The sequence below is a fragment of the Amia ocellicauda genome, chromosome 7, assembly GCF_036373705.1.
Source record: "Amia ocellicauda isolate fAmiCal2 chromosome 7, fAmiCal2.hap1, whole genome shotgun sequence".
Classification (NCBI taxonomy): domain Eukaryota; kingdom Metazoa; phylum Chordata; class Actinopteri; order Amiiformes; family Amiidae; genus Amia; species Amia ocellicauda.
In genome coordinates this window covers 628,698-645,794 of record NC_089856.1, presented here as the reverse complement: position 1 = coordinate 645,794, position 17,097 = coordinate 628,698, and the positions used below count along the sequence as shown (strand labels likewise).

Sequence of the window (17,097 nt, the reverse complement as noted above, 5' to 3'; positions counted from 1 at the left end):
ATAACAATACACACACACACGTGCCCAGTATACAATACAAACACAGACACACACATAATATACAACAATACACACACAGACACACACGTGCACAGTATACAATATATACACACACACACACATCCAATGTGCAACAACAATAGTAAGAAATAGTACGTAATGAAAAATAAATGTTAGGTATTACATCATCACAGACGCACGTGTATACAGACACATACACTCTCTCACACACACACACACACACACACACACACACACACATAGCTCTGGGAGGAGGGAAGGAGAGCACAGTAATGCCCCCCCGCGGGCAGTGCAGAGAGGGGTATAAATGTAGGGGGACCAGTCCTCTCTCAGCATCCCTCACACACTCACTCACTCATCACTGCCGGAGAGAGGAGACCGAGACCGGGAGACAGGAGGAAGAGAGAGAACACGAGACAAAGAGAGAGAAGGAGGGAGAGACAGATCGTGAGACAAAGAGACAGGAGGGAGAGAGAGAGATGAGGGCTGATCTCCGGCTGGCTGTGCTGCTGTCCTGTGTTCTGGTTGGGCCGGGAGACGGTAGCAGAGACTGGCTCCACTCGATGCTCGGTAAGACACTGCACATCTGGACACAGCTGTCACAACTGCATAACTGTGGAGCAGCACACCTGCAGGACTGAACCTGTACACCTGCAGAGCTAGACACACACCTGCGACTGAATGTGTATCCATGTCCATTTGTGTCTCTGCCTGTCTGTATCTGTCCATCTCTCTGCCCGTCTGTCTCTCTGCCTGTCTGTCTCTCTGTATCTGTCCATCTCTCTGCCTGTCTGTTCGTCTCTGTCTGTATCTGTCCATTTTCTGTCTGTATGTTTGTCCGTCTCGCTACCTGTCAGTCTGTGTTTTCTGTCTCTCTCTGCCAGTCTGCCCTCTGCTCTGCAGTCAAGATGCTGAATTGTTTTTTAACTTCTGAACTCTTTTTTTTTTTTTAAATGGATGACGAATGATTAAAATGATCTGCTGCAGTGCACTGTTCAGTAGTTAAACCTGTGTGTGTGTGTTACAGAGCTGGGGGACAAGGCTGCAGTCCCAGCCATCGCCGCAGCACCCGGGCGGCAAACAGCACAGGCGCTGGCAGCGGGCAGAGAGAGCGAGCATGAGAGGGAGGGAGCGAGCGAGCGAGGCAGAGAGGGAGAGCGCCACGGTGCAGCAGGAGAGCGCGAGGGCCGGGGGGCGGCGTGGCGGCGGCGTGTGCGGCGCTGGGCGGACCCTTCCCCCCCCGCGCCCTGCGGCCTGCACACCTTACTGCTGCGCGTGGCCGAGCTGGGCCTGGGCTACGACTCCGAGGAGACGGTGCTGTTCCGCTACTGTGGCGGGGGCTGCCCCCGCGCCCGCTCCAACCACGACCTCGCCCTGAGCTCCCTGCTGCAGCGCGGCGCCCTGCCCCCCCCCACGCGCCTCGCCGAGCCCCCACACAGCGCCCCCTGCTGCCGGCCCTCCCGCCACGAGGACCTGGCCTTCCTGGACTCGGCCCACCGCTGGCACCGCGTGGAGAGGCTGTCCGCGGCCGCCTGCAGCTGCGTGGGGTAGAGCGGTGGGGCAACAGGACTCACTTACGTTTTCATCTGCATCGGAAAGCCGACCATGGGAGAGGCTTTTGTGTCTCCGAGATCTGACCTGGACTGCACCGCACTGTAGTATATATACTGTAGTATACTGCCCTGTAGTATAATGTACTATACTGTGCTGTGCAGCAGTGAACAATCCTGCGTTACTCTGTGCTATTCTGTGTCGTACAATGTGAGGTACTGCGCTGCCCGGACCCCCCCACCACCCCACACTGTACAGAACCCACACACAGGCCCGGGACTCTGCTGTGTATTTATGAGCCGATTTGTTAAATTATTTATTTATTTGGAAATCGTTCCTGTCCAGAGCAACGTGAATACGGATCGCTGCGTTTCCTGGCAGTGTTGTGGTATTTTGTCTTGTTTTGTTGTGTTTTCTGTTCTGAATAAAATGTAAAGGAAACTCTGAGATCAGGAGCAGAGCTCCTATCATTCCCTGTGGGAGAGAGAGGGAGGGAGAGAGGCGTGGGAGGGGGAGGGGGTCAGTTTCACAGACAGAGACAGCGATCAGAAACACAAACAACTTTATTATTAGTATTATTCATATATATATGTATTTAATTTAACAAACTTGGATTTTAATACTCGAAGGCGTTGAATAGCCAATCAGCAGCTGACCCCTGACCCCTGATGACCCCACAGTGACCTCTGCCTGTGGACGTAGAGTGCAGAGTCTGAGCAGGACAGAGCAGGACACTGTAACCAGGACAGACCTAGTCTAGACAGAGGGGCAGAGAGAGAGAGAGATTATCCATTATCCTTCCCCCTGGGTGTCGCGCCGTCTCCCATCCCCTGCGCTCCCTCAGCTCAGGCCGGCAGGTTCCTGCAGATGACGGTGACGCGGCGCTGGCGAGGGACCCTGAGGCCGCCGAACACCGACTCCTCGTCCCGCAGGATCTCGTGGGTGAAGTCGTAGCGAGCGCTGCCCCTGGAGGCCGGAAGGACAGACACATTGACAACAACACACGAACGCACACTTCTGTGAAGTCTATAGAGTCTCCGAGTTCTTGACCCTTGCAGGCTTTGGAGACACATAATTTGGGAGCCACTGAAAACCAGTTCACTACAACAACAATAAATAAGTACATTACAATAAAAGGTTTAAATTCAACGCGACAAACAAAAAATAATAATAAGTAGCTGTGGCTCAGCCGTGGTGAAACAGTGGCCGCTGTGAGTCGTCAACACGGGGCACATCCCCTCCTGCACCCAGACACACAGGCAGGACACGCAACTCAACACTCGACAGACACGGCACCAGCAGCTCCGGAACGATGACAAATCCACCGATAGGCCAGTGGAGTGATTGACAGGCAGGCCGGCCAGTGGCATTACCTGATGATGTAGAGGGAGCGCCTGGGCAGCAGCAGGTCCACCCAATCAGCCGCGTCCTGCTGGCTGACCAATCGCATCACACTGTCCGACAGGAGGCTGAGCCCAGCGATGGTGCTGCCACAGAACTAGGGGATGGAGAGGAGAGCATGGGAAACAGTGTGTGTGTGTGTGTGTCTGTGTGTGTGTGTGTGTGTGTGTGTGTCTGTGTGTGTGTGTGTGTGTCTGTGTGTGTGTGTGTGTGTCTGTGTGTGTGTCTGTGTGTCTGTGTGTGTGTCTGTGTGTCTGTGTGTGTGTGTGTGTGTGTCTGTGTGTGTGTCTGTGTGAATGTGTGTGTGTGTGTCTGTGTGTGTGTGTGTGTGTGTGTGTCTTACCTTGACGCTGTCGACATGTGGTTTGATGTAGCCGGTTTTGTCCAAGTCCAGTACGTGAACTGGGCCGAGCAGAGGCCCGCCCCCGGGGAAAGCCACACCCCTGACCCGGTCCAGCACTGCCCCCCCCGCCGGGCTCCACTGCACGCGCTCCGTCTCCCGGTAACCATGGATTGCCTGCAGGGCCAGGGGCATTGTGGGAAGTGTAGTTATTTCACACGGAAAGAACAGAGTGCAGTCTGACAGTCCACCAGTCTTTCAGGAAGGGGTCTAGAGAGGAGGGCACTGATTGACTGATTGGCTCTACTGCACTGTTACTACAGCCCCTATTGTCCCAGCATTGCTCTACTACACTGTTACTACAGCCCCTACTGTAACAGCACTATTCTACTGCACTGTTACTACAGCCCCTACTGTCCCAGCACTGCTCTACTGCACTGTTACTACAGCCCCTACTGTCCCAGCACTGCTCTACTGCACTGTTACTACAGCCCCTACTGTCCCAGCACTGCTCTACTGCACTGTTACTACAGACCCCTACTGTCCCAGCACTATTCTACTACACTGTTACTACAGACCCCTACTGTCCCAGCACTGCTCTACTGCACTGTTACTACAGCCCCTACTGTAACAGCACTATTCTACTGCACTGTTACTACAGCCCCCTACTGTAACAGCACTGCTCTACTGCACTGTTACTACAGCCCCTACTGTAACAGCACTGCTCTACTGTACTGTTACTACAGCCCCTACTGTCCCAGCATTGCTCTACTACACTGTTACTACAGCCCCTACTGTAACAGCACTATTCTACTACAGCCCCTACTGTCCCAGCACTGCTCTACTACACTGTTACTACAGCCCCTACTGTAACAGCACTGCTCTACTGCACTGTTACTACAGACCCCTACTGTCCCAGCACTATTCTACTGCACTGTTACTACAGACCCCTACTGTCCCAGCACTGCTCTACTGCACTGTTACTACAGCCCCCACAGTACCAGCACTATTCTACTGCACTGTTACTACAGCCCCCTACTGTAACAGCACTGCTCTACTGCACTGTTACTACAGCCCCTATTGTCCCAGCATTGCTCTACTACACTGTTACTACAGCCCCTACTGTAACAACACTATTCTACTGCACTGTTACTACAGCCCCTACTGTCCCAGCACTGCTCTACTACACTGTTACTACAGCCCCTACTGTAACAGCACTATTCTACTGCACTGTTACTACAGCCCCCTACTGTAACAGCACTGCTCTACTGCACTGTTACTACAGCCCCTACTGTCCCAGCATTGCTCTACTACACTGTTACTACAGCCCCTACTGTAACAGCACTATTCTACTACAGCCCCTACTGTCCCAGCACTGCTCTACTACACTGTTACTACAGCCCCCCATGTTCTCCTGCTCTTACGTCATCCCAGTGGTCGAACTCGTAGCGCTTCTTGCGCAGGCCCGGCTCCAGCTCCTGCAGCAGTGCGCTCTCCTCGGCCTCGCTGATGAACTCCTCTCTCACCTCCACCTGTCCGCGCACCTTGTCCAGGGCGCCGGGGCTCGAGCCGCACACAAGCCGCCCGGCGCCGTCCCCTGCCCGCCCGCTTTCCCAGACCAGCCCCGAGGCTTTCAGGGGCCGAAGGACGTGAGCACGGAGTGGCGCTTTGTTACTCAGACGCTTAATAACCGTGAATAAATGTCGCATTTTCCTGCTGTTGATCTGGTCGCCTACATTGCATATAATCTATCTCAGCTGCTGACGGGCGCAGCCATCTTTGAATCTCGGGAAGAATTGTGGGAATTGTAGTTTCTGCGCCATCTCTCTCTCTGTGCCGAAGATCTCTTGACCGCTGTACAGCACGTCGCCCCCTGGCGGTCTGATGTACTCACTGAAGCTGCACTTCCTTCTCATCCCCCCTTCATTTCTCACTCATCTTCCCATCTATCCCCTCTCCCATCTCTCCATCCAACTATCCCCCTCCATCAGTCAGTCAATCGGCGTATCAGTGTGTCAGTGCCAGTCAGTCAGTATGTCAGACAGTCAGTCAGTGCCAGACAGTCAGTCAGTGTGTCAGTCAGTGTGTCAGTCAGTATCAGTCAGTCAGTCAGTGTGTCAGTCAGTCAGTATCAGTCAGTCAGTCAGTGGTCAGTCAGCGTATCAGTGCCAGTCAGTCAGTGTGCCAGACAGTCAGTCAGTGTATCACACAGTCAGTCGGTATGAGTCACTCAGTCAGTGTGTCAGTCATTCTCAGTCAGTCCGTCCAAGTCAATACAAGAGACTTTTTCATGTTCTTTATTAAAAGTGATCAATTTATTCTGAATCTATAAAACAACAACACAACAGAATTAAAAAGGCAGCAAGCGGCTCATTCTCCCTGCTGTGAGACGCACTGTGTGTCAGACACGATGAAAGGCACAAACAGGAAGGTCTTCATCATTCTCTTTGTCCTTTTATAAATGTCATATTGCACAGTGCAGGAAACGCGCGAGAGAGACAGGTGGACAGAGGGAGAGGAACGGAGGGATGAGAGAGAGGAGTAGAACCCCCCACCCATGTCCTGAGTGAGTGTCTGATCAGTGATTGCTCCTGTGATTGATTATCGGTGGCAGCTGCTTGGCAGCGGGTCAGCGCCGGCGCACTCTCAGCAGGAAGGTCCGGATCTCCATCGGCTGCAGCGTGACCTCTGACCCCGAGGGGCTGCCCTCCCTGGAGTGCAGGGGCTTCGCATCTGAAACAGCCAGCCAATCACAGAGCGTCAGGAAGTGAACTGTACTCCACCGTATTATACTTACTGTACTGTACTGTACTGCACCTGTCTCGCCCCTCCAGTCCAGACGTGTCATCTCTTCTTTCCACTGATTGGCTGCGAGGCTCATCTCAGACACACCCTCCACCTCCAGGGTAGAGAACAGCTTCTACAGAGAGACAAGAGAGAGAGAGCGCGAGAGAGAGAGAGGGAGAGAGTCACAAACTACAGCAGAAAATCCAAACTGTTTACCCTGAGTAACAGTGACCGGGTGGGAGTGGACAGTACCTGCAGGTTGACGGTGACCGGGTGGGAGTGGGCCACGCTCTCTCCGCGCTGGTACCGGTGCTCCAGTCTGAGCAGCACGGACTCGCTGTCCCACTGAGACAAGGTGAGCAGCTGGACAGCGGGGGGCAACTCGGCCTGCAGCCCAGAGAACTGAGGGGAGAGAGGGACGGGGTCTGTCAACACCGGAGCAAACTGGTCACAGCAACCGGAGGACAATATTCAATCCAAATCACAAGAGACGTGTGTCACTGAATATGCACATTGGCGATGAAAAGTGCGTGACGAAAAGACGTAGACAACACATGCCCTCCACATGTGTCTCATATCTGTGCGTCTCTGACTCACTGTAGGAGTCTTCCTCTCTGCCCCTCTCACCTCCAGTCTCTGTCCTGCAACAGTCTTGCCCGGCTGCAGTGAGAGCAGGGGGGGCAGGGCCTGACGGTGCGCCTCGGGCCGGTGGGTGTCCGCGGCGAGCGCTGGGGGGCTCAGGGACACCAGCAGCTTCCCCCGCACCACCAGCCCGTCGTAGTAATCGCCCGGCTCGGACAGGGCCTCCCCCACGCCCCGGAAGTCATCCTGCAGCAGGCGCCGGTGCAGCTAGAGAGAGAGAGAGAGAGAGAGAGAGAGAGAGTGGGAAAGAAAGGGCAGTGATGTTCAGACTGTACAATGCACTAGTTAGAGCTCATCTGGATACTGTGGACAGTTCTGGGCTCCACACTTCAAGAAAGATATCGCTGCTCTAGAGGCAGTTCAGAGGAGAGCAACCAGACTTATTCCAGGTCTGAAGGGAATGTCCTACTGAGAGACTGAGGACCTGAACCTTTTCACCCTGGAACAGAGGAGACTACGTGGGGACTTGTTTCAAGTCTTCAAAATCATGAAAGGCATCGACCACATAAAGTCAGAGGAGCTTTTCCAGATCAGCAGGGACACACGCACCCGGGGACACAAATGGCGGGGGGGCTATCCTCACCATGAGCTCCAGAGAGCCGTCCTTGATGCTGCTGCCACCCTGAGAGCGGTCAGTCAGCACTGTGAGCTGGGAGCGGCCGTCCTGAGAGAGAGAGGGGGGAGGAGGACAGAATCAACAAGAGAGCTATTAAACAATTAGAGATCAAAATCAGTCAATCATCCTGCCACCATCGGACATCAATGACCACGTCATTCAGAGCAGGGTCCCCATGATGCAGACACAGACGGGGAGACGGGGGAGGGACAGTAAGATGGGTACCTTGATGAAGATGCGCGTGTTGACAGGGTAGTAGTTCCCAGCGATCGGCTCCGTCTGCTTCAGATCCCAGGTGGGTCGGAAATCCCTCCTGGAATAACGAGACTGGGAACGTCAGAACTGGGAACATCACCCCAACAGAAACAGAGAGAGACACAGAGAGAGAGAGAGAGACGCACAGAGAGAGAGACAGAGAGAGAGAGACACACAGAGAGAGAGAGAGTCACAGGATACAGTATAGACACCATGCCTGCTTGAGGGAGGGGGGGGAGAGAACCTGTTCTGTTTGCATTTGTGTTGTGTGAGGGTGGAGGGTGGGGAGTGATATATAAATATATGTATTTCCTGTATTGTTTAAATATTGTTACATTGTTGGTTACATATATATATAGTTTTAATTATTTATTTTCTTCTTTTCTGATAATGCTTTTGCAATACTAATGTATAACTGTCATGCCAATAAAGCAATTTGAATTTGAAAATTTGAGAGACAGAGAGAGAGAGAGCGAGAGAGACATAGAGACACAGAGACATAGACTGAGCCGCCCTGCCACCCCTCACCTGCGCTCCAGGATCTCTCTGCCATTGGAGTCAGTGTAGAACAGGCCAGACGAGTTGATGTCAGAGTCAAACCTGGAGATCACCTCCTTACCCAGACCATCCCTGAGAGACAGAGAGAGGGACCGAGAGAGAGAGGTTTTGACAATTACCCTCTATTTCAGGATTGTTGTTCAACACATAAAAATACAAAACACAATCGTCACCATCATCGTTCCTTCACGCCCCCCTCCCACACTATAAACACACAACCGCATACGCAGCAGAGGGGGAGGGGGCACAATGTTCTCATTGTGGTTGTGGTTGTAGTTGTAGCTGTAGTGGTGGTTGTTGTTGTTGCCCCCCGTGCTGTCCCCTGGGGGCAGTTAACTCACCCCACGGGGATCGGCCCCACAGTCCACTCCAGCTCCAGCTGATGCCCCCCCCGGGGCAGACGCACCACCTGCGACACCCAGGGGCTGAACTCCTGATACACTTCCTGAAACAGAGGGGTCTGAAGAGAGAGAGAGAGAGAGAGAGAGGGATGTATTGCACAGCAGCCTCTTTCCTGTGTGTTTGTAGTGTGACAGCTACAGTGTGTGTGTCTGTGCAGTGGGGCAGTGTGTGTTACCGTGGTTGTGTACCTGCAGTGTGTGGTTGTGGACCTGCAGTGTGTGTGGTTGTGTGGCTGTGTACCTGCAGTGTGGTTGTGTACCTGCAGTTTGTGATTGTGTGATTGTGTACCTGCAGTGTGTGGTTGTGTACCTGCACTGTGTGTCAGTGTGGTTGTGTGATTGTGTACCTGCAGTGTGTGTGGTTGTGTACCTGCAGTGTGTGTGGTTGTGTGGCTGTGTACCTGCACTGTGTGTCAGTGTGGTTGTGTGATTGTGTGGCTGTGTACCTGCAGTGTGTGGTTGTGTGGCTGTGTACCTGCACTGTGTCTCAGTGTGGCTGTGTACCTGCACGGTGAACGTCTGCGCTCTGGTGCTGACAGGGAAGGGGCTGGAGGTGTTGGGTCTGAAGATGTAGGCGCCCGACGGCTGAGCACTGTCCGAGTTTCCCACGCTGGCATTGTACCTGTACGCACACACGGACAGACACACGGACAGACACACGGACAGACACACGGACAGACACACGGACAGACAGAGATGAGCTTGTCTCATCATTGCAAACCTCCAGACAGACAGATACACCGTTATACCGAGACGGACGGGGAGACGGACTCACCAGTAGAAGTTCTGAGAGAGACGCAGGGTCTGCTGGGTCTCCAGGTTACTGATGCTGCTGAGCAGCCCGGTGTCAGGGTCAAAGGTCACCTTCACGAACTGCAAGGACAACAACAGGGGGGTGGAGTGTGAGACACACACACAGAGCGAGAGGGACAGACAGTCACACACATAGCAACACACAGAGACAACCACACAGGCAGGCGGACAGAGACACGGAGGGGCCTGCGCAGACCGGAGGACGCACCTCGTTCTGTATGGAGGGGGGGGCGCCAGGCTGGGGGGGCGGCGGGCCCTGCCAGCTCCTCTGAAGCAGGGACACGGAGTAGGTGCTGAAGCCCAGAGGGGGGACCCTGGCCGGGAAGACCAGCTCATAGGCCGCGTAGCCCCTGTCCCTCCGCACCGCCCGCGTGAAGTTCGACACCGGGACCACCTGACCGAGAGAGAGGGGGACACACGATTACACACGCATACTCAGACACACACAGTCAGCTGACGAACCCACACACCAATCACACGCGGTGCCACACTGACCTGGCTGTCCACAGGCTGTCCGCGGGGGTCCGTCACGCTGTACAGAGAGCCGTTGACAGGAAGCCGCACTGACCAACTGACCGCACTGCCCATCGGATTATATACGGTCACCGAGAACTGAGGGGGAGGGAGAGAGGGGGACATGTTTATATCCAGTGTCCAGGGAGGGAGGGAGGGAGGGAGGGAGGGAGAGGGGTAGGTTTCAGGAGTACCTGGTGGTTGTCCTCAGAGACGGGACACACGCTGATGTTGAGGCTGCCGCAGTAGGAGTGAGGGGACACTGAGCCACTCAGGACCGACAGAACGTTACTGACCAGCGGCTGGACAGAGGGAGAGGGGGAGGGCACAGTTATAATCAATATAAATCATCTTCAGTCGCCGACGAGGACTCGGGACACTTCAGTGCCAGGGGGGCAGTTTCTTACGCTGTTCACGTGTTTAATAGAATTGTTATGTTTAATCAGCATAAAAACAACACAGACAGTTACCGTGGGTCGGGCCCGGCGCATCCTGGACCGAACCATTGAGAGACACAGAGGAAGGGGGTGGACTGTTACATTTCAGGAAAGGAAAAGTTTTTTTCACTGTAAAGATATTCGTCTCTCTAATCCGGACGTGTGCGATTGACAATGATTCGATAACAGACACCCTTCACACCACCTACTGCCAGTGTCCCAGGACGGTGGGGGTGGCAGGGAGCAGAGACTCGGGGACGGTTACCTCGCAGTGGGCCCACCCGCTGGCCAGTCTCTGGGCATAGTCGTTGGCAACGTGCTGCTTCTCGGTCCCTGCCACCGCGTCATGGTGCTGGGCCACGCCCATCGCCCTCCCTGCCAATCAGCACACAGCACCGTCACACAGGAACTCCCAGTCAATCAACACCAGTGAACAACAGCCACAAAATTCAGACGCGCACACGCATGCACACAAAGTCCCAGTCTCATTCCTGCGCACTCACTGAGCGTGTCACTGTCTCCACTGCCATGGGGACCTCTCCGGGATGCAGCCCCGCCCAGCACCTCCAGCTGGTTACACACCTGTACATAAATACACACTGAGCGACTGCACAGCACTACACCACGACAATACAGCACAACAGTGTTCAGTACTCCACAACTGCTGTGTCAGTGCTACAGTATTACAGTATTCCAGTGACTGGTGAGACAGGACACAGTGAGAGGGACACTGGCGGGGACAGTGAGAGTGGACACTGGTGGGAGGGACAGTGGGAGGGACAGTGACAGTGGACACTGGTGAGAGTAGACAGTGAGAGGGACACTGGTGGGAGTGGACAGTGAGAGGGACACTGGTGGGAGTGGACGGCACTCTGACCTGCAGCAGGCCATTGCTCTTCCTCTCGTAGCGTTTGAGCGCCGGCCGGCTGCTGAAGTAGCCCGTCCAGAAGCTGTGTGGAGTGTCGGCGTAGGGGAAGAAATCGTCCGTCTTCACCGGCCTGCGGGGGGTGACAAGGAGCACTGAGCTCTCACTGGACATACACACACGCTGGACACGGAGGAGACGAGGGAGAGAGATGCACAGAGTCTGAGAGAGAGACACAGAGAGACAAGCAGAGAGAGAGACACAGGCACAGAGACACAGAGAGACTCACCAGGTGAGGTTTGCACGGTGCAGCTCCTGCAGGTAACAGGAGGGGGTGGAGTAGAGGACATTCACCCCACTGCCCTGCGACTGCCGAGACAGAGACACAGAGCGATCGATCAGTCATACAGTGATCAATCAGTCATACGCTGATTGCAGACTCACACTCTCACACTCTAGGGTTGTCACGATCATTACATTTTAGTTGACGATTAATTGTCATACAAATCATTGCGATTAACGATTTAATTGGCTTTAAGTAAATCTCTCTGCGTGTGTGAATTTCTCCCACATATACGTTCTTATACGTTTCTAAATATTTTAATTAAATACATATAAGGCGTTTCAGTTGTAAACTCCTCAAAATTAATACGTTTTAAATACTTTCTCCTCCAGCCGCCGGAGCCGCAGTTAATGTTGTAGGCTATACTGAATATAATGCAGCCGACAATCTGGGCTTTGTTCATTAGTCACCGTGAAAGAGTTATAATCGTGTTGATTCCTAAAAATCCAGATTTTCTACACATCATTCATATATTATTATTTATTTTATTAGCAGATTTGCAGCTGAAACAGCTCTCGTCTGCCTGTCCTGATCGGCTCGGCAAGTTTCTCACTGTCCTGTGGAATTCAGTCTTGATCTCGTTGCAAACCCGGGTCTCTGGATCGACGCTCGGTCACCGGTCTGATCATGGGATAATTCTGCTGTATTACAGGCACTGTAGCATTGAAAAGCACACCTTCTGCGGACCGGCAGACAGTGCAAAGCACTCTCACGATGCATAAGATGTTATAGTTCAGTTTTATGCCATTTGTAACAGGTTATTTATGTTTTATAATTACACAAGTCTGCTTAAATATGTGCACACCGATTTATACACCAGTTTACACAGTTTATTGCGAAAAGTAGATTTTATCATGAGCTCTCATGTTTATGTAGGCTATATGCACTCATTTTGAAGAAATAAGAAACGCTCACATTTTCAGTGTAAACACAGTGTTTCTGCCCTGAACATGACGTGGGATGTTCATACGTAAACTATTCAGTTTTATCCAACTCTTTGCGTTTCATTTTCGTCACACAGCGGTTTTATAAAGGAGCTGCACATTATGAAATGTCGGTGGTTCTGTTAAATAGCTTGTGCTGAAACTATTGTGTAGGCATTCCTAACATAATGAAGAAGTGGTTCAATACAGGTCATTCATGTACACGGACGCTTGATTTAATTTTAAGTTACTATGCAATGAGGAAACACAAAGCCATGTTTCCATCCAAGCATTTTTATGCACACTATCTAATTAGCTGGATGAACACAACACAATTCAACAAAACTTACAATATCGCTAAAAAGGTTTCACACTCCCTCGAGAAGTATTTTTCCTCTTGTTGATAAAGAGTCTGTGTGACAAACAGGCGATGGAAACGCGTCTGTCACATAATGTAGCGAATAGTTCATGACGGAACAGATTTTCGGTCCGATTGCAGCGCACATCGATTCTGGACGATTCTGGATGAGCTAAAACACTGAAATGAAGCAGCAAAGGACTGTCTGTAACCCACAGCAGCAGAGCATTCCCAGAGTGTCAGACACCGCTGCCCCGAGGAGACACGGACTGATGCAAACGCACCCACTTCACATTCCGTTGCCTCATTTCTAACACTGGCGTAAAATTCCCTTATTTGCAAGACATACGATTGTGTAATCTAAAGATTGGGCAAAATGACTGTGGTCAGCTCAAATAATTTGCGATCAGACGATCATGTAATAATTGCGACAGGCCTATCACGCACCTATCACACACACACACAGACACACTCTCTCTCGCTCTCGCACACACACAGACACACTCTCGCTCACACTGACACACTCTCGCTCACACTCACATACTGACACACTCTTGTTCACACACACACTCTCATTCACACACACACACACACACTGACACACTCTCGTTCACACACACACACTCTCTCTGACACACTCTCGCTCACCCTGACCTGTGCGTTGACGTAGTGGATCAGCTTGTCCAGGTTCTTGAACCACAGGTTGGCGTTCTCGTACTGGAAGTCCGAGCCCATCGTCATGATGATGTGATTGGTCTTGTACAGAGCAGCCTGCAGGGACAGAGAGGGACAGAGGCTGAGACACTGACTGACCGCAGGTCTGAAGGGCAGACACAGTGACACTTGACCCCTGACCCCTGCTGACCTGGTCACGGGCGGCCTGCAGGAATTTCTTGACCACGCTGTCCACGTTGTAGTCCTCCAGTGCCGGGTCATCACGGATCGGCGGGTCGTCACACAGCTGGTCCCAGCAGAATCCGGCCGGGGGGTTGTAGCCATTGGGCAGCACGCCTGGGGGGGCAGGGCAGGAGGGGGCGGGTGAGAGGGTGGGAGGAGCCGAGTCACAGGGGAGCCGGGGGAAAGGTCAGGGGTCAGAGAGGGCTGCGGGGTGAGAGTGGAAGGGTCAGGGGTCAGCATTGTGAGGTCAGTGAGGGGTGACGGGTCAGAAGTTGGAACCAGACAAGAGGTCAACACGGGTCCAGGGGTCAGTACCCGAGAAGAGGTCAATGAGGGGTCAGGGGTCAGAGGTCAGTACCAGTGAAAAGGTCAGCGTTGGACGGCACCAGGCTCTCGCTCGCCCTCCACAGCATCTCCATGGTCCGCGAGCGCATCCTCTGGGCCTTGTCCTGGTAGTCCAGCCTGCCGAAGAAGAACCCATCGAACCCCATCTGAGAGAGAGATACAGAGGAAGAGAGCTGTATAAATGCCCAGCTGTATAAATGGGTACAGATGTAAGTCGCCCTGAATTAGAGCGTCAGCTAAATGACAAAAATAATAATAATAATAATAATAATAATGAGAGAGCAGGACAGTGATAGACAGAGAGAGAGAGAGAGAGAGAGAGAGAATCTGTACACACATGTAAAGTAACTGCATGCCTGTAAAATCTGTAGAGCGATTTAGCTTTTAACTTTGATTTTGTTATTGTAGGCACTGCATTCTCTTTCCTGTCACTGCGACTGCCGTGTGTAATCGGTGTGAACCCATCCTGCCAATAACGCTGGGTTCGAACCCTCCCGTACCTGTGCAAACAGCGAGGCCTGCTCCCGGGCGTGGCCGAAGGGGTCGATGTGCCAGGCAACGCGCGGCCGGCCGCAGCGCCCAAACGTGTCATTCAGGAAGCGCAGGCCCAGGGTCATCTGGTCGATCACCGCGCTGTACAGCACCGTCGCCTCGTCGTTCATGCACCAGCCCCCCCCCACCAGCTCCAGCCGGCCTGCGGAGATGGGGAAGGGGAGGGAGAGGGAGAGGGTTGGGCGGCGGTCGGGGCTCTGAAGTGTAATATAGCGACAGAGGGGACGGGGAGGGGGCAGAGCGGACAGGCACAGCCACACACTGTGCCTCTCTCCTCACCCTGGCTGATGAGCTGAGTGACGGCGCGCCGCGTCTCTGCGCTCTGCTGTCTCCACCAGCGGTACAGGAAGGCCGTCTCCACGTAGATGAAGCGCCGCCGGGGGTCCTGCTGCAGCGCCTGCACCACCGAGTCCAGGATGTACTGCACCCCCGCGTGCTGGATCTCATTGCGGTCTACGGGGGGGAGGGTAGTGATATTTATTCATCTGTGTTTATTTGCTGCTGTGTCACTGGGGTTCTCTGACACACTTCGGAACAACTAGTGTAACACCCAGATAGACACACACACACACTGAGAATAGAGGAACTACAATCCTTATCTCTCTTATCACCTTCATATCAGAAATGACAGAACAATTATCACACACTCACACCCTCACTCTCTCACTCTGTGTGTGTGCGTGTGCGTGCTGCGTCTCATGTTGTCTGCTGTGTGTGTTGTGTAGTCTCACCTCCGTAGTAGTACTGGTCCACAGTCTTGAGCCAGCCCACGTCATCATGAGTGTGAGGGACCATGTGGACATTGAGCATCGAGGGCTGGGTCACGGGACAGGACTGCGGAGAGAGAGAGAGACAGGGGGCAGGGACACAGAGAGAGAGGGGGACATAGACAGAGACATAGGGTAGAAGATTGAGAGAGAGAGAGAGGCGACAGGGAGAACAATAAACAGAGAGAGGGAAGAGGGAAGAGGATGGGAAAGAGAAAGAAACAGAATCAGCTGACGCCACCGACCCGCCCGAGTGCGCAGAGAACAGCAGCGTCGGAAGATACGAGCACGACCACAGCAACCCCCCGACAACACAACACAGAGACCAGCTGCCCACACTGAAGTCCCAGGGGCTGCTTTCAGTTTCCCCGACTCTCCTTCTCTGTCTTCCTCCCTCCCTCTCTCACCTCGTACCCGCACCGCGGAGGCTCGGCAGTCGGGGCCCGGGCAGGGAAGCCCCCAGCCTCGGACAGAAGCAGCAAAATCGCCGCGGCAGCTGACAGCACCGGTGAAGCCATTCTCTCAACTAGCCCGCTGTCATGTGACACATCAACAACCCCAGGGCGAGGCTGTTCATGTGACCCCAGCCCCGTGATCCTCCGCGACCAATCAGATTCAGGAAGAAAGTCCGTGGCCATCTTGAGTGATAAAAACACCACTGTTCTGCCCATACGAGACATTGCAATAAAATATTCTGAAGATACTTTGTCTGCAGTTCTTTTTGCATGCTATATTACTGGATATGACATATATGGAAGTCTGCAGGTTAATATCAGAGCTAGTTTGTAATAGAAGTAATAGTATTATCAGTCATTCAGCTGTTTTAAAATCATACTATTATAATATGCAAATAGGAGTCCAATAAGGCAAAGACAAAGTGTGGTGGAAGGGGCTGAGAAGAAGCCATTTTGCGCTGTGATTGGCTGTCATTCTGCTGTTGAACCCATGACTGAGTTACTGACTGTTGAGCAACTTCTAGGTGTGAAATCCGGCGGCTTTCACTCAGAGATTAGTGCATTGTGTCGTGTTGTATTCTGTATGTTGATGTAGTTTGTGTAGCACCATTAAGCACTTCAAGGCAAACCAGTGGTAAAATAATAATAAGCTTAGAGAGATAGTGTAGTTTCCTTAATGTATCGTAATACATGTTATGTAAGTACGCCTGTCTTTAGTGTTGAAGTGTTAGCTTTGTGATGGCTGTGTGTTGTGCTCCACACCCCTGATCCTGAGCTCTGGGCCCGTCTGTCACTCAGTCATGGCAATAAAGTGCGTTTGAGGCTGCAGTGTGTCAGTCGGGCTGCGCTGCTCTGACCCACCAGATGGCACTGGCAACACAGTGAGAGTAACTGTGACTCGTAGAGTAACTGTAGGAAGAGAATCACTGGCAGCAACAATGTCTGGAAACACAGCAGCAGCAGTAGGTGCAGTAACAGTGTAGTAACAGTAGTAACATTATAGTAGCAGTACTTGCAGTATAAGTGTAGTAACAGTACAGTAGCAGTGCAGTAACAGTGCAGTAGCAGTAGTTGCAGTAGGTGTGTAGTAACAGTAACAGTACAGTAGCAGTGTAGTTACAGTAGTAACAGTACAGCAGCAGTGTAGTAACAGTACAGTAGCAGTTCAGTAACAGTAGTAACAGTTCAGTAGCAGTTCCTGCAGTAGCAGTGTAGTAACAGTAGTAACAGTAGTAACAGTAGAGTAGCAGTGTAGTA

The 17,097-nt window shown here is 52.7% G+C and overlaps 3 protein-coding genes across 4 annotated transcripts; 1 reads left to right on the top strand and 2 right to left on the bottom strand.

Moving 5' to 3' along the window:
• The first annotated feature begins 584 nt into the window (after positions 1 to 584).
• LOC136753396 (persephin) lies at positions 585 to 1,942 on the top strand. Its single transcript, XM_066709470.1, has 2 exons — positions 585 to 591; positions 1,049 to 1,942. Exons 1-2 carry the CDS (start codon positions 585 to 587, stop codon positions 1,570 to 1,572), a joined length of 531 nt encoding a protein of 176 aa, XP_066565567.1. The 3' UTR covers positions 1,573 to 1,942.
• A 175-nt stretch (positions 1,943 to 2,117) lies between these two features.
• alkbh7 (alkB homolog 7) lies at positions 2,118 to 5,113 on the bottom strand. Its single transcript, XM_066707747.1, has 4 exons — positions 4,738 to 5,113; positions 3,317 to 3,490; positions 2,946 to 3,070; positions 2,118 to 2,538 (listed from the first exon to the last, which is right to left on the bottom strand). Exons 1-4 carry the CDS (start codon positions 5,020 to 5,022, stop codon positions 2,418 to 2,420), a joined length of 705 nt encoding a protein of 234 aa, XP_066563844.1. The 5' UTR covers positions 5,023 to 5,113; the 3' UTR covers positions 2,118 to 2,417.
• Positions 5,114 to 5,606: 493 nt separating this feature from the next.
• Positions 5,607 to 15,946, bottom strand: man2b1 (mannosidase, alpha, class 2B, member 1). 2 transcript variants are annotated; one of them, XM_066707745.1, is made up of 24 exons: positions 15,793 to 15,946; positions 15,350 to 15,452; positions 14,898 to 15,071; positions 14,567 to 14,760; positions 14,080 to 14,212; positions 13,690 to 13,835; positions 13,473 to 13,595; positions 11,490 to 11,569; positions 11,213 to 11,333; positions 10,839 to 10,917; positions 10,601 to 10,710; positions 10,093 to 10,200; positions 9,881 to 9,997; positions 9,594 to 9,779; positions 9,348 to 9,445; positions 9,077 to 9,194; positions 8,513 to 8,631; positions 8,142 to 8,243; positions 7,584 to 7,671; positions 7,326 to 7,406; positions 6,728 to 6,949; positions 6,353 to 6,502; positions 6,131 to 6,233; positions 5,607 to 6,046 (listed from the first exon to the last, which is right to left on the bottom strand). In XM_066707745.1, the coding sequence occupies exons 1-24, from the start codon at positions 15,901 to 15,903 to the stop codon at positions 5,943 to 5,945; spliced, it is 2,970 nt and encodes a 989-aa protein (XP_066563842.1). In that variant the 5' UTR covers positions 15,904 to 15,946; the 3' UTR covers positions 5,607 to 5,942. The 2 variants fall into 2 exon arrangements, with proteins under 2 accessions (XP_066563842.1, XP_066563843.1); XM_066707746.1 differs by having other exon boundaries at positions 13,479 to 13,595; positions 15,793 to 15,945.
• Between the last annotated feature and the right edge of the window lie 1,151 nt (positions 15,947 to 17,097).